The 12,928-nt window shown below is 39.2% G+C and overlaps 1 protein-coding gene across 8 annotated transcripts in view; it reads right to left on the bottom strand.

Annotated features, from left to right (window-relative positions):
• CRADD (CASP2 and RIPK1 domain containing adaptor with death domain) overlaps positions 1 to 12,928 on the bottom strand; it is a 162,390-nt gene that overhangs the window by 32,509 nt on the left and 116,953 nt on the right. For 3 of the 8 annotated variants that reach the window (XM_064491594.1, XM_010989953.3, XM_064491595.1), the window contains exon 3: positions 618 to 713. The exons of the other annotated variants lie outside the window; for them this stretch is intronic. In XM_064491594.1, coding sequence (XP_064347664.1) covers positions 618 to 713 — 96 coding nt within the window. The remainder of the gene's footprint in view (positions 1 to 617; positions 714 to 12,928) is intronic. 8 annotated transcript variants of the gene reach the window in all.

The following is a 12,928-nucleotide window of genomic DNA, read 5'->3' as shown; positions in this document are numbered from 1 at the left end:
CCTGACCCAATGTTCTTCCCAGTACATCCATGTTCCTCAGACTAAGGCAGAATCACTCCCTGGGGCACAAGCAGTATGTACGCAAGGCAACAGGATAAACATCGTGCATTTTCCTGGAGGACTGATTCTACTTAATGATAAACATTTTTTATATTTAAAAAATGCATATATTTCCGAAGAGAAGTACAAAAATGTTTAAGATAAAAAGAAGGTTTCAGAAAAGGTTTGTACTTGAGCTGAGCTAGTCTACTTTCCCAGAGCTTCTTAGGAACAGGGTCAGTCTGAGGCAAGGATTCTTTAGAGAAAACCTGGAGAAGCATTTGAGTATTCATGGTGTTTGGCTATTCAGTAACATTGGTTCACTCACAGGTAGGTGACCAGGGACTGGAAATGTATTAACTAAAGTCACAAAGAGCTGTACTGATAAGATATACTGCAGAGCAGTCCAAAATACAGTCAGTTGCCAACACCCAGTCTCACTGGCCTTCTTGGAAACTGGGTAGGAACAGTGTTGGAGTAAAGGGGAGATAGATAATTTCAAGAGACAATAAAATCAGACAAATCTACAATAATGGCAAGATGTTACTTCCTCCAAGGAATGAAATACGTATACTGACCATTCAGGATATCTTCTTCCTTCTCTTCATGACAAAACTTATTCAATAATTTGTCTAAATCAGCTGTTTCCTTTATTTTCCACCCCTCCTGTGAACCTGTCACAGAAATAATGATTGATAAAAACAGCAACTTTAACTAATAAATTTATAAGTAAAATAACTTTAATTATATTAGATATATTTTAAATTCTTTTCTGAGTTTTGTGAACCAACCTAGTACCAGGATGGAATTTAGGAAAGAGTCAGCTGTCATTGCTAACACTGATCTCTAAAAAGATTTTTTAAAACTTTGTTTCAAATTATGGGGCTACAGCCTGTTTAGAACCTGGATACTCAGAACCTAGAAGAGATAATATGCTAAACCCTAAAGAATGTATTGTATCAAATTCAGGAAACATTTTTTAGATAGTAAATATATACTTTTTTATTTCATCTTCATCTTCTCAAAAGACCACAACAGACTATAAAAGTTTCTGGGTCCTGTACTGTTAATAAAGCCATCGAGAGAGAGTGTTATTCATATTGGATGGGAATAAACAGCTTATGTGTGTCTGTCTAAATTCCTCATTTTTTACATAGCATGCCAGCACTGGTAAGCCTGGAAGATGAGTTCACACATCTGTGCTCAAAGGTTACTAAAAGCAAGAGTCAGTCTGATTTTCAGAGCACCCCCGGCTCTCTCTTTCCTTGGCTCTATATCTGCCTATTCCATTCCAATTTTTACCAGGTCCAGGCTCTGAGCTTCTGTTCTTTTGCTTTTGAATGGTCTTGGTTTCCCCATCTCGATCCCCTGTGTCTTCTAAAAGAATGTGACTCTTTGGGTGCTTTGGATGGGTTATCTAAGACCCAACCAACTCAACTTGTATTCAGTTTCTTCCAATACAGAAGACAAACCTCAGAAATTATATTTCTTCCATACTCACAAGTCAAAGCTTAGCCTCACTGAATAATTTTTTATTTTCCTAATCCATGGCTAGTAGTCATATTTTGTATAATGATGTGAGGTACCAAATTTATGCTGAAAGGTCTTATAGTAAGAATTGAAGTTGTAAAATCCAACATAACTGACTCCAATACAAATATTTCAGAGAAACATTAAAGTTTTGAAAGCTCTAAACATTAAATTCTAAGCATTAAAGTTACTAAAATCAGTGGGGACAAACTGTAAGATTTAACCACTGGCTTCTTGGAATACATCAAATTTGGAAGGGAAAAACAAGTTTGACCACTATCAGTTAGTTTAAATACCTACTCTCCCAAGGGCAAAAACATTTTCCGGGTCGTCAACATGTTATACAATGACTTAATCTCATGGTTTCCAGTGTTTGTCAAGACTCTTTGGTATAATCTGAGCTTCAATTTTATTCCTGCAGCTAAGACTAAAAAAAAAAAGAATGGAATTTCACTATATTTAATCCAGGGTAGAAAATAAAGGAATACATCTTTTATCATTTTTTCCTGAGTTCTACAAACAAAACTACTATAAAATCTGAATTAAATTTTATAAAAGATAGCACTTCTGCCACCTGCCTTTATATCTGGTCACCATAATGCAGTCTCCATGGAATTCCAATTTATTACTAAATACGAAAAACCTAAAACATGTAGTATATTTAGTGTATTTTGTATCTGTAAGTTAAAATAAGTATAAAATGTTGCCAAAGAGACTCAAGGAGATATCAGATTCATAAAAAATATGAACTGATTAGAAATGTTGAGAATGAGAAAACACAATTATTGAAATAAAACCAACAGCAGAACAGACACAGTTGAAGCAAAATATATGCGAGTTGGAAGACTGACAAAGGATCCTCCTTCCACTCTGGAAGAATGCAGCTCAAAATGACCACAATGGATGGTATGAAAGAAAACCTGAGAGACATGGAGAATAGATTCACAAGTTCTAATATCAATCTAACAGAAGTTAGAGGAGGAAGGCAAAGGATGGAGGACAAAGAATTGCTATTTTTTATATTCTTGACCTGAAAGAGTCTCCAGACTAAAGAGTCCCATCAAGTACTGAAAGCTCTCTTCCTGAATGCCTCAGTACCTGTGGCAGAGACAGGCTGCCCTGAGACTTTTAATCAGCATGAGCCTCAGCCCCTACCTCTCTCTTCCCAAGACTAGAAGTATCAAGATACCAAATTGCTAGTATTTCCAGTGCCATAATGCATCCAACAACATGCAACGTGAACTTCCCCAAAGCTTTGACTCTTACTAAGCACTCAACAAATGTTATCTACTATTGTTAATATTATTGTTATCATCATTATTATTACTTTATCATCATCATGGCTTCAAATATCACCGCTCATTTGCTAATGACACTTAAATATTAAGTCTCCAGTCAAGATCTCTCACCCGAGTTTCAGACATGTATTTAACTATGTATTTGACATTCCCACTGGGATGTCAAATAGGAATCTTAAATTTAACAGGACCAAATCAGATTCATTTCTCTCTCTCTCCTCTCAAAGCCAAATCCACTTTTTAACAAATTCCACTGCCTAGCCTTCTTCATGTCGGTAAATGGTACTAATCTTCACTCATTTTCTCAAGACTGGAAGGTCTTTGATTTCTCATTTCCCCTCATTTCTAATCAATCAGAAGACCTGTTGGATCTACTCCCAAAATACACTGATCCAACTATATCTTACCATCTATGCTACTGCTAACTTAATTTAAAATTGTAAATCCTTCAAGATATTATATTAGTAATTATGTTAAAGATATTAGCCTTTTGTCATTTATGTTACAAATATTTCTTCTTGTCTAATAACTTTGTTTATAGTTGTTTTGGTGAACAGAAATTTTACATATTTATAGAATTAACTTTATTGATTCTTTCCTTTATGGCTTAGAGCTAGCTGAGCTGTCTCCTATGCTTAAGTCCCCAGTATGTTCACCGAATAAAACATAATTCTCAGCTTTTAGGTTGTGCATTTTTTTTCAGTCAATACTGGTATATCTCTTTCAATTTTTATTATTAAGTTTTACTTACTTTTAAGAACTTTATAGGTTTACAATGAAATTCGGAGTAAGATATAGAGATTTCCCATATATCCCTGTCCAACACAAGCATAATCTCCTCCATTATCAGTATCACTCGCCAAAATTTTACATTTTTTATCAAGGATGAACCTACACTGACACATCTTAATCACCCAAAGTTCATATTTTACCTCAGGACTGACTCTTGGTCAGCCTAGTCTTGGTGAACCCTATTCTATGGGTTTAGACAAAAGTATAATGACATAAACCCATCATTATACTATCATACAGAGTATTTTCATTGCCCTAATACTTCCTGTGACCTGTCTATTCATCTCTCCCCCTCCATACCTGGCAACCAATGATTTTTTTAGCCCTATAATTTTGCCTATTCCAGATTGTCATATGATTAGAATGATACAGTATGTAGCTTTTTAAAATTGGCTTCTTTTAATTAGTAGTATGCATTTAAGGTTCCTCTATGTCTTTTTTATGGCTTGTAGTTCATTCCTTTTTACCACTAAATAGTATTTCACTGTCTGGATGTACCATAGTTTACTTATTCATTCACCTCTGCACCATTCAAACTCAATTTGGCAATTATGATAAGGCTGCAATAAGTATCTGTGTGCAGGTTTCCTGTGTAAAACAATACTTTGTCTTTAGCCTTTCTTTGTAATTGTGTTTTAGGCAGGTCTCTTATAAATCATCATAATTTTATTGGGGGTGGAAAGTGGGGAGAATCTCCAATCAGAGAACCTCTACCTTGTAAAGGGTAATTTACTCCATTCATTATTTGTACGTTCTTACTCATTCCTCAAAGTTTTTTACATACCATATTTTCTTGTCATTTGTTTCTCTTCCTTCATGATTTTTAGTGAAATAATTAAGTTTATGTCATTTTTTCATTCTATTTCTTGCAAGTTATGTACTCTATTTTTACTCAACTGGAAAATTTTAAACACATTTAAATTAGAACGTTGAATACAAAGCTAGAGCATATTTATATCCTCTGCTGAGCAAAACAGTATCTGTGAAATGCCTCCTTTTCTTCTATCTCCTTTACCCCATTTCTGCTACTTTCCCATTTGGAAAATAAGGGACAATTTAAGCCCCAGATATTTTTTTTCAAAGTGCAAATGACAGAATAAAAATTTCCCTTCTGCCTCAGATGCTTTCCTCCAATCTTTAATTCAAAATCTGCTCCACTACAGCCTTCCATCTCAGCTGATGCAATTCCATCTTCAGGTTGCCCAGCCCAAAATCTTGGATTCATCCTTGTCTCTTCTCTTTCTCCCACATCCCATTCCAGTCTGACAGGAGATCATGCTGCCTCTACCTCCAAATTATATCCAAAACTCAGTCACTTCTCCCCACCTCCACTCTAGTCCAAACCATCTGCATCTCACACCTGGATTACTCAGCCTTCTAAAGGGCTCCCTGTTCACCCTTACTCCCAGATCTCTATTCTTTACCTAGCAGCCTGAGTGATCCTGTTGAAATTGAAGTTGGCTCAAAACCCTGCAATGGTTCCCCAGTGTGCTCAGAGTAAAAACAGAGTCTTCCCCAGGCCTACAAGGCCTGGCCTCTGGTGACGTCTCTGGTCTCCTGTTCTAACACTCTCTTATTCACTCTACTATAGCCATACTCTTGCTGGTATTGTTGCTCACGCATGTGTCAGCCATGTTTCCAACCCAGGGCCTTTGCCCCAGCTACCCCTGGATACAGTCCCTTATTCACAGCTAACTCGCTCATCTCATTCAAGTCTTCACTCACAGCCGCTGGCTCAGTGATGCCTGTCCCAACCACCCTAATGTAACTTACATCCTTTCCCCATGCTACCTATTTTCCTTACACTGTTCTGTACCTTTTCTCTTTGTATAACACTCGCCACCTTCTGACATACCACATAACTTATTTATAGTACCTGTAGTTTACTGTCTGCCCTCTTCACACCCAGTCAGAATGTAAGATCCCCAGGCCAGGATCTTTGCCTCTTCTCTGATGTAAACCAAGTACCTAGACAGTGCCTGGCATACAGTAGGCACCCAATAAATATTTGCTGATTTTGGATGTACTTACTGATTTTTAAGTGGATGACTTTAATCTCAAATTAAAGCTACTTTCTCTGAGAAGCCATTTCTGACCAGCGGAGCTGGAACAGCCATGCTGGTCACATCACTCATGATCTTCTTCATAGCATGATCTCTATCACATGCTTTCATAGATGTGCTTATTTTCTCTGTCCCTTCATCTCCATGCTCCAAACTTCACATATGGAGAACTTTGCCTTGATTACCAGAGGACCTCCGGTATGTAGGGCGATACTTAGCACATAGTAGAGTCTCAATAAACGCCTCGGCTCAAGCACTGGAGCGCTGGGGGCCTGTTTCTTCATCTAGCAGCCTTAAGGAAATGAGGGGCTGAGGCCATGAGTAAGCTGAGCCTGCTGCTTTGGGGGAAGCTCCTCTGCCTCTTCTGTCACCATCTGTTGGAGGTAAATGCCTGCACCCAGAATGCGCCTCAGCACGCCCTCAGTGCACCTGAGCCACAGCGTCTAAGTCCATCTCACTGGAGCGTCCTCCTTCTCCTCCTCAGTGCTCCTCCTGATGCAAGATATTCTTCAGGTCCACTATCTGTCCCAGCAATCTCCATGCCAGTAATCTTCAAATGGACTTTCCAAAGGCACAGTTTTACCCAAGTGAGTTCCTGGATCCTCAACTTCCATGCATACTCTTTTCTAAAACTGCCTGAGTGATTTTCGGTACTAAAAATATTCTTTCTCCCACTTTACAAAAAACAGTCATACCACTCATATATCTCAAATCTTATTATGGTGCTCTGCCCTACATGGCTCAAAATGTTGGTTTGGGGGAAACCATGGATTTTATGTCTCTCCCTGTCTTCTAAACAGGTCTGTAAGAGTGAGTTGGCCAGTGAGGGAAAATTCTGAATTCAGAACAAAGTAACACATTAGTGGTATGCATTATTTTTAAAGTAACTGCAGTGTTAAAAAATCTGGAACCAACAGATTTTTCCAGATGTGCTGAATAAGGTCTACATATGAGTTTGTCTGTTGATTTCTCTCAGATTTAATGTGTTATTCAGGAAGGTCATTAAAACCTACTTAATCAAATCATGTCATAAAATAACTTATTCCACTGATGATCAATATTCACCTCCTTTCAATTTATGAAATGAGTAATGTCTTCTACCTCCTATTTTTAAAATGATGAAAACATTCATATTTCAAGTTAAAATTGCGAGAAAGCACATCATTAAAAAAAAATCCGGAAGACGGAGAAGATGGCGGAGTAGAAGGACGCTCGCAGGTCACCCTCTCCCACAAATACACCAAGACTCACATCTACAGACCCACTCAGCCAACCAGAGCACCTGTGCAACTCCGACAGAACATCGCCCTCTTCAAAAGATAAAGACGCCAAAAATCTGGTAGGAGAAAAGGAAAAAAGAAAGAACAAAAGGCAAAGCAGCGCGGGACGGGTCCCGCGGGGAGGGAGCGGCAAAGGAGGACTGGCGCTCGCTCGCTGGGTCTCCCCTCTCCAACTGAGAGGCCAGCGGGACGAAGGGGGAGCCTCCGAGGCTCGGATCTGTACAGAGCAGCCCTTGACTAACAGAACTAAGTTAAACGGGCACAGAGCGTCCCCCCAACACCCAGCCTGAGACGCAGGCCGGCAGCGGCGGGCAGGGCCAGGCTGCACAAGCCGGGCGGAGGACGGAAGTGGCTGCACGGAGGCAGCAGCCCCAGGGGAACGCAAGGGGCTGCGCGCCGTGGCTGTGGGTGCACAGGGCAGAACAACCTGGGCCCTCCATAAAACAGCAAGGTTGATGTGCTCTCGGGGGAAGGGTGCACACCCCCATCTCTGAAAACCCGCGGAAAGTTTTCGGGGGAAGAGAGGCGGGGCTCTGGCACAGCCGCCATATCCTCCGCGCTGAGCACTCAGGCGCGGGAGGGGGGGGGGGGGGCGGCGAAACCTGCATCCGCACGGAAGGGCTTAGCAGCCTCAAAGGCCAGACTGAGACTGGCCTGCAGCCCGAGGCAGATAGGATCCTTCCATCCTGGTCCCTCAGAGAACTTGCTCCACAAAGACAAACAAGGAGCTGGGTTTTGGCTCCGAGCAGGGACAGGGCTGTCCCTCAGTCTTCCCCAAGCCCACCTACAGAGCGCCGACCAGGGCGGAGCGCGCAGCCGCACAGAGAGCGGAACTACCAGCTGCGCAGGTAGAGGGAGAGCGGCCCCCCGGCCTTTCGGGCAGGAACACAGCCCCTGACCGAGGTGCTGGGAGGGGGCACGACCCGCCCTCCTACCTGGCCAGTCTGCAACATCTGACTGCGGCATCCGGAGGGGCAGCGACCCGCCTGCCCACAGCAGAGAGCTGCACCTGACCCAGTGTTAGGAGGAGGCGTGATCTGCTTGCCGACAGGTGCTGGGAGCAGCACAGAAGAGGGCACCAACGGAGGGCCTCTGAAAACAGCAAGCTGAGCTTCCAAAACAGGACGAAGACAGAAAGACTTCACATTAAAAGCACACAGACTCCAAGAGAACACCGACAACCACCCCCCTTTTTTTTTAAATCTGTTTTTACCTGTTCTATTTTCTATTACTCTCTTAATCTTTACTTCTTAATTCATTTCTATTTCTCTTGGGTTTTGATGTCCTGCTATTGATTAGACACAGGTTTCAAATACATCTATTCATCTCCCCCCCCCCCTTTTTTTGTAAAGGTTTCAAAAGGACGTCTCAACCCGATTAATACTCTGCTTCAACTCACTCTTCTATTATTCATTATACACTGTTTTCAAACCCTCTTTCTCCCTTCTTTTAAAATTCTTTCTCTCTCTCTCTTATTTTTTTTTCTTTTTTTCCTAAGTTCTATTCCTAAATAGGCATCAGATAGATAAAATCCTTAAGGACCAAAATAAACAACTGATACTCCATAAACCACAGTGCCAAAGAGGTATGAGCAAGATGAAGAAGCAGAAAAACCTTTCCCAATTAAAAGAACAAGAGAAATCCCCTGAAAGAAAGATCAACGAAATAGACATCGATAGCCTACTAGATCAAGATTTCAAAAAAGGAGTGATCGAATTGCTGAAGGAATTAAAAGAGATAGTGTTTAGAGATATAAAATATGTCAAAAATGAAATTGAAGCTATAAAGAAGAGCCAAGTAGAATGGGTAAACTCATTGACAGAGATGAGGAATGATCTAATAGCTGTGCAAAGCCGACTAGATAATGCAGAGGAACGAATTAGTGATCTAGAAGACAGGGCAATAGAAAGCACCCATTCAGAAGAACTACAAGAGAAGCAAATAAAAAATAATGAAAATAGCATAAGGGACCTATGGGATAATATAAAGCGTCCCAACCTTCGCATAATAGGGGTCCCAGAAGGAGAAGAAAGATCAAAGGGGATTGAAAAGGTTTTTGAAGAAATCATGACTGAAAACTTCCCAAACTTAAAGAAGGAATCAGATATCCAAGTACAGGAAGCTCAGAGGGTCCCAAACAGGAAGAACCCAAATAGACCCACACCAAGACGTATCATAATCAAGATGGCCAGAGTCAAGGATAAAGAAATGATTCTAAAGGCAGCAAGAGAAAAGCAAAGAGTAAGTTACAAGGGAACCCCCATAAGGCTCTCAGCTGATTTCTCTACACAAACACTACAGGCCAGAAGGGAGTGGCAGGATATATTCAAAGCCCTGAATGAAAAAAAGATGCAGCCTAGGATCCTTTATCCAGCAAGGCTATCCTTGAGGATAGAAGGAGAAATAAAGAGTTTCACAGACAAAAAAAAAGCTGCAGGAGTTTAGCAACACTAAACCCATGCTAAAAGAAATATTGAAAGGGCTATTCTAAATAGAAAAGCAGCAGGATGCTACAGAAATGAGAAACACACAACTGGAAAGGTGATAACTCATGAATTACAAATACAGTAAACATGAAATTATAAAAGAAGACATACAAATCACTGAGAGTGGGAGAGGGAGGCAGGGAAATATAGAATATTTTTTTCTTTCCTTTTTAAATTTTTTTAACAGTAGGATGGGTTTGAGATCATGTTACTATCAGTTTAATAAAAACAGTTATAGTAATGGGTTGACAGATTTACAAAAAAGGGTAACCACAAGCCAAAAATTTACAAAGGAGTCACAAAAATTAAATAAAATCCATGCTAATACAAAGGAAAATTACCAAACCACAAAAGGAAGAAGAAAGGAACAAAGAGGATATACCAATTCAACTGCAAAGATAAGTTCAAAATGGCAATAAACACACATCTATCATTAATTACTGTAAATGTTAATGGACTAAATGCTCCAGTCAAAAGACACAGAGTGGCAGACTGGATAATAAAGCAAGAACCTTCAATATGCTGCATACAAGAGACCCACTTTAGGAAGAAGGACACATATAGATTGAGAGTGAAAGGATGGAAAAGGATATTCCATGCAAATGGAAAAGCCAAAAAAGCAGGTGTTGCAGTACTGATTTCAGACAAAATAGACTTTAAAACAGAGGCCATAAAGAAGGACATTTTATAATGATTAAAGGAGTGATACAAGATGAGGATATTACACTCGTTAATATATATGCACCCAATATAGGAGCACCTAAGTACATACAAGAATTACTAACAGAGATAAAGGGGGATATTGATGGGAATACAATCATAGTTGGAGATTTTAACACTGCATTAACATCACTAGACAGATCTTCCAGACAGAAAATAAACAAGGCAACAGAGAAATTAAATACTACAATAGAAAAACTGGATTTGGTGGATATTTTCAGAGCATTACACCCCCCAAAAATAGGATATACATTCTTTTCAAGTGCACATGGAACATTTTCCAGGATCGGTCATGTAGGGCACAAAAGAAACCTCAACAATTTTAAGAAGATAGAAATTATCTCAAGCATCTTTACTGACCACAATGCCATGAAACTGGAAATCGACAACAGAGAAACAAAGGAGAGAAAAAGGAAAGCATGGAGATTAAACAATATGTTATTGAAAAAACAATGGATCAATGAGGAAATCAAAGCTGAAGTTAAAAAATACCTTGAGACAAATGATAATGAAAGCACAACCACTCAAAACCTATGGGACACAGCAAAGGCAGTGCTAAGAGGGAAGTTTATAGCGATACAGGCCTTCCTCAAAAAAGAAGAACAATCTCAAATAAACAATTTAACCCACCACCTGAATGAATTAGAAAAAGAAGAACAAAAAGCCCCAAAAAGCAGCAGAAGGAAGGAAATGATAAAGATCAGAGAGGAATTAAATACAATAGAGATTAACAAGACCATAGAAAAAATCAACCAAACCAAAAGCTGGTTTTTTGAAAAAGTAAATAAAATCGACAAACCTCTGGCCAAACTCACAAAGAAGAAAAAAGAGAGAGCACAAATTAGCAAAATAAGAAAGGAAAATGGAGAAATTACAACAAACAAAATAGAAATACAGAATATCATACGAGAATATTAAGAAAAACTATATGGAACCAAACTGGATAACCTAGAGGAGATGGACAAGTTTCTGGAAACATACTGTCCACCAAAACTGAATCAAGAAGAATCTGAACACTTGAACAATCCGATCACTAGAAAGGAAATAGAAATAGCAATTAAAAACCTCCCTACAAATAAAAGTCCAGGACCGGACAGCTTCACCGGGGAATTCTACCAAACATACAAAGAAGAACTCATACCAGTCCTTCTTAAACTCTTCCAGACGATTGAAAAGGAGGGAATACTCCCAAACTCATTCTATGAAGCCACCATCACCCTGATACCAAAACCAGGCAAAGACACTACAAAAAAGGAGAATTATAGGCCAATATCACTGATGAACATAGACGCCAAAATCCTCACCAAAATTTTAGCAAATAGAATCCAACAACACATAAAAAAGATTATACATCATGACCAAGTGGGGTTCATCCCAGGGACACAAGGCTGGTTCAACATACGCAAATCAATCAATATAATACATCACATCAACAAGAGAAAGGACAAAAACCACATGATCATCTCAATCGATGCAGAAAAAGCATTTGATAAAATTCAACACCCATTTATGATAAAAACTCTCGCCAAAGTATAGAGGGTATAGAGGGAACATATCTCAACATAATAAAAGCTATATATGACAAACCTACAGCCAGCATAGTACTCAACGGTGAAAAACTCAAAAGCTTCCCACTAAAATCTGGGACAAGACAAGGATGCCCACTATCACCACTCCTATTCAACATAGTCCTGGAAGTCCTAGCCACAGCAGTCAGGCAAGAGAAAGAAATAAAAGGGATCCAAATTGGAAAAGAAGAGGTAAAAGTGTCATTATATGCTGACGACATGTTACTATATATAGAAAACCCTAAAAGGTCCACACAAAAGCTACTAGAGCTGATTGAAGAATTCAGCAAGGTAGCAGGTTACAAAATTAACGTTCAAAAATCAGTTGCATTTCTTCACACTAACGATAAATCAACAGAAGAAGAAAGTAAAGAAACAATCCCCTTTAAAATAGCACCCAAAGTAATAAAATATCTGGGAATAAATCTAACCAAGGAGGTGAAAGAATTATACACAGAAAACTATAAACCATTGATGAAGGAAATTAAAGAAGACTTTAAAAAATGGAAAGATATTCCATGCTCTTGGATTGGAAGAATCAATATTGTTAAAATGGTCACACTGCCCAAGGCAATCTACAGATTTAATGCAATCCCTATCCAATTACCCAGGACATATTTCACAGAACTAGAAAAAATCATAATAAAATTCATATGGAACCATCAAAGACCTAGAATTGCCAAAGCATTACTGAAGAGAAAGAAAGAGGCTGGAGGAATAACTCTCCCAGACTTCAGACAATACTATAGAGCTACAGTCATCAAGACAGCATGGTATTGGTACCAAAACAGACATATAGACCAATGGAACAGAATAGAGAGCCCAGAAATGAACCCACAAACTTTTGGTCAACTCATCTTTGACAAAGGAGGCAAGAATATACATTGGAATAAAGACAGTCTCTTCAGCAAATGGTGTTGGGAAAACTGGACAGCAGCATGTAAAACAATGAAGCTAGAACACTCCCTTACACCATATACAAAAATCAACTCAAAATGGATTAAAGACTTAAACATAAGACAAGATACAATAAACCTCCTAGAGGAAAACATAGGCAAAACATTATCTGACATACATCTCAAAAATTTTCTCCTAGAAGAAATAAAAACAAGAATAAACAAATGGGACCTAATGAAACTTACAAGCTTCTGC

This window comes from Camelus dromedarius, chromosome 11 (assembly GCF_036321535.1).
Source record: "Camelus dromedarius isolate mCamDro1 chromosome 11, mCamDro1.pat, whole genome shotgun sequence".
In the NCBI taxonomy this organism is placed as follows: Eukaryota; Metazoa; Chordata; class Mammalia; order Artiodactyla; family Camelidae; genus Camelus; species Camelus dromedarius.
Note: the sequence above shows the minus strand (reverse complement) of the source record. Positions and strands in the feature narration are given on the sequence as shown.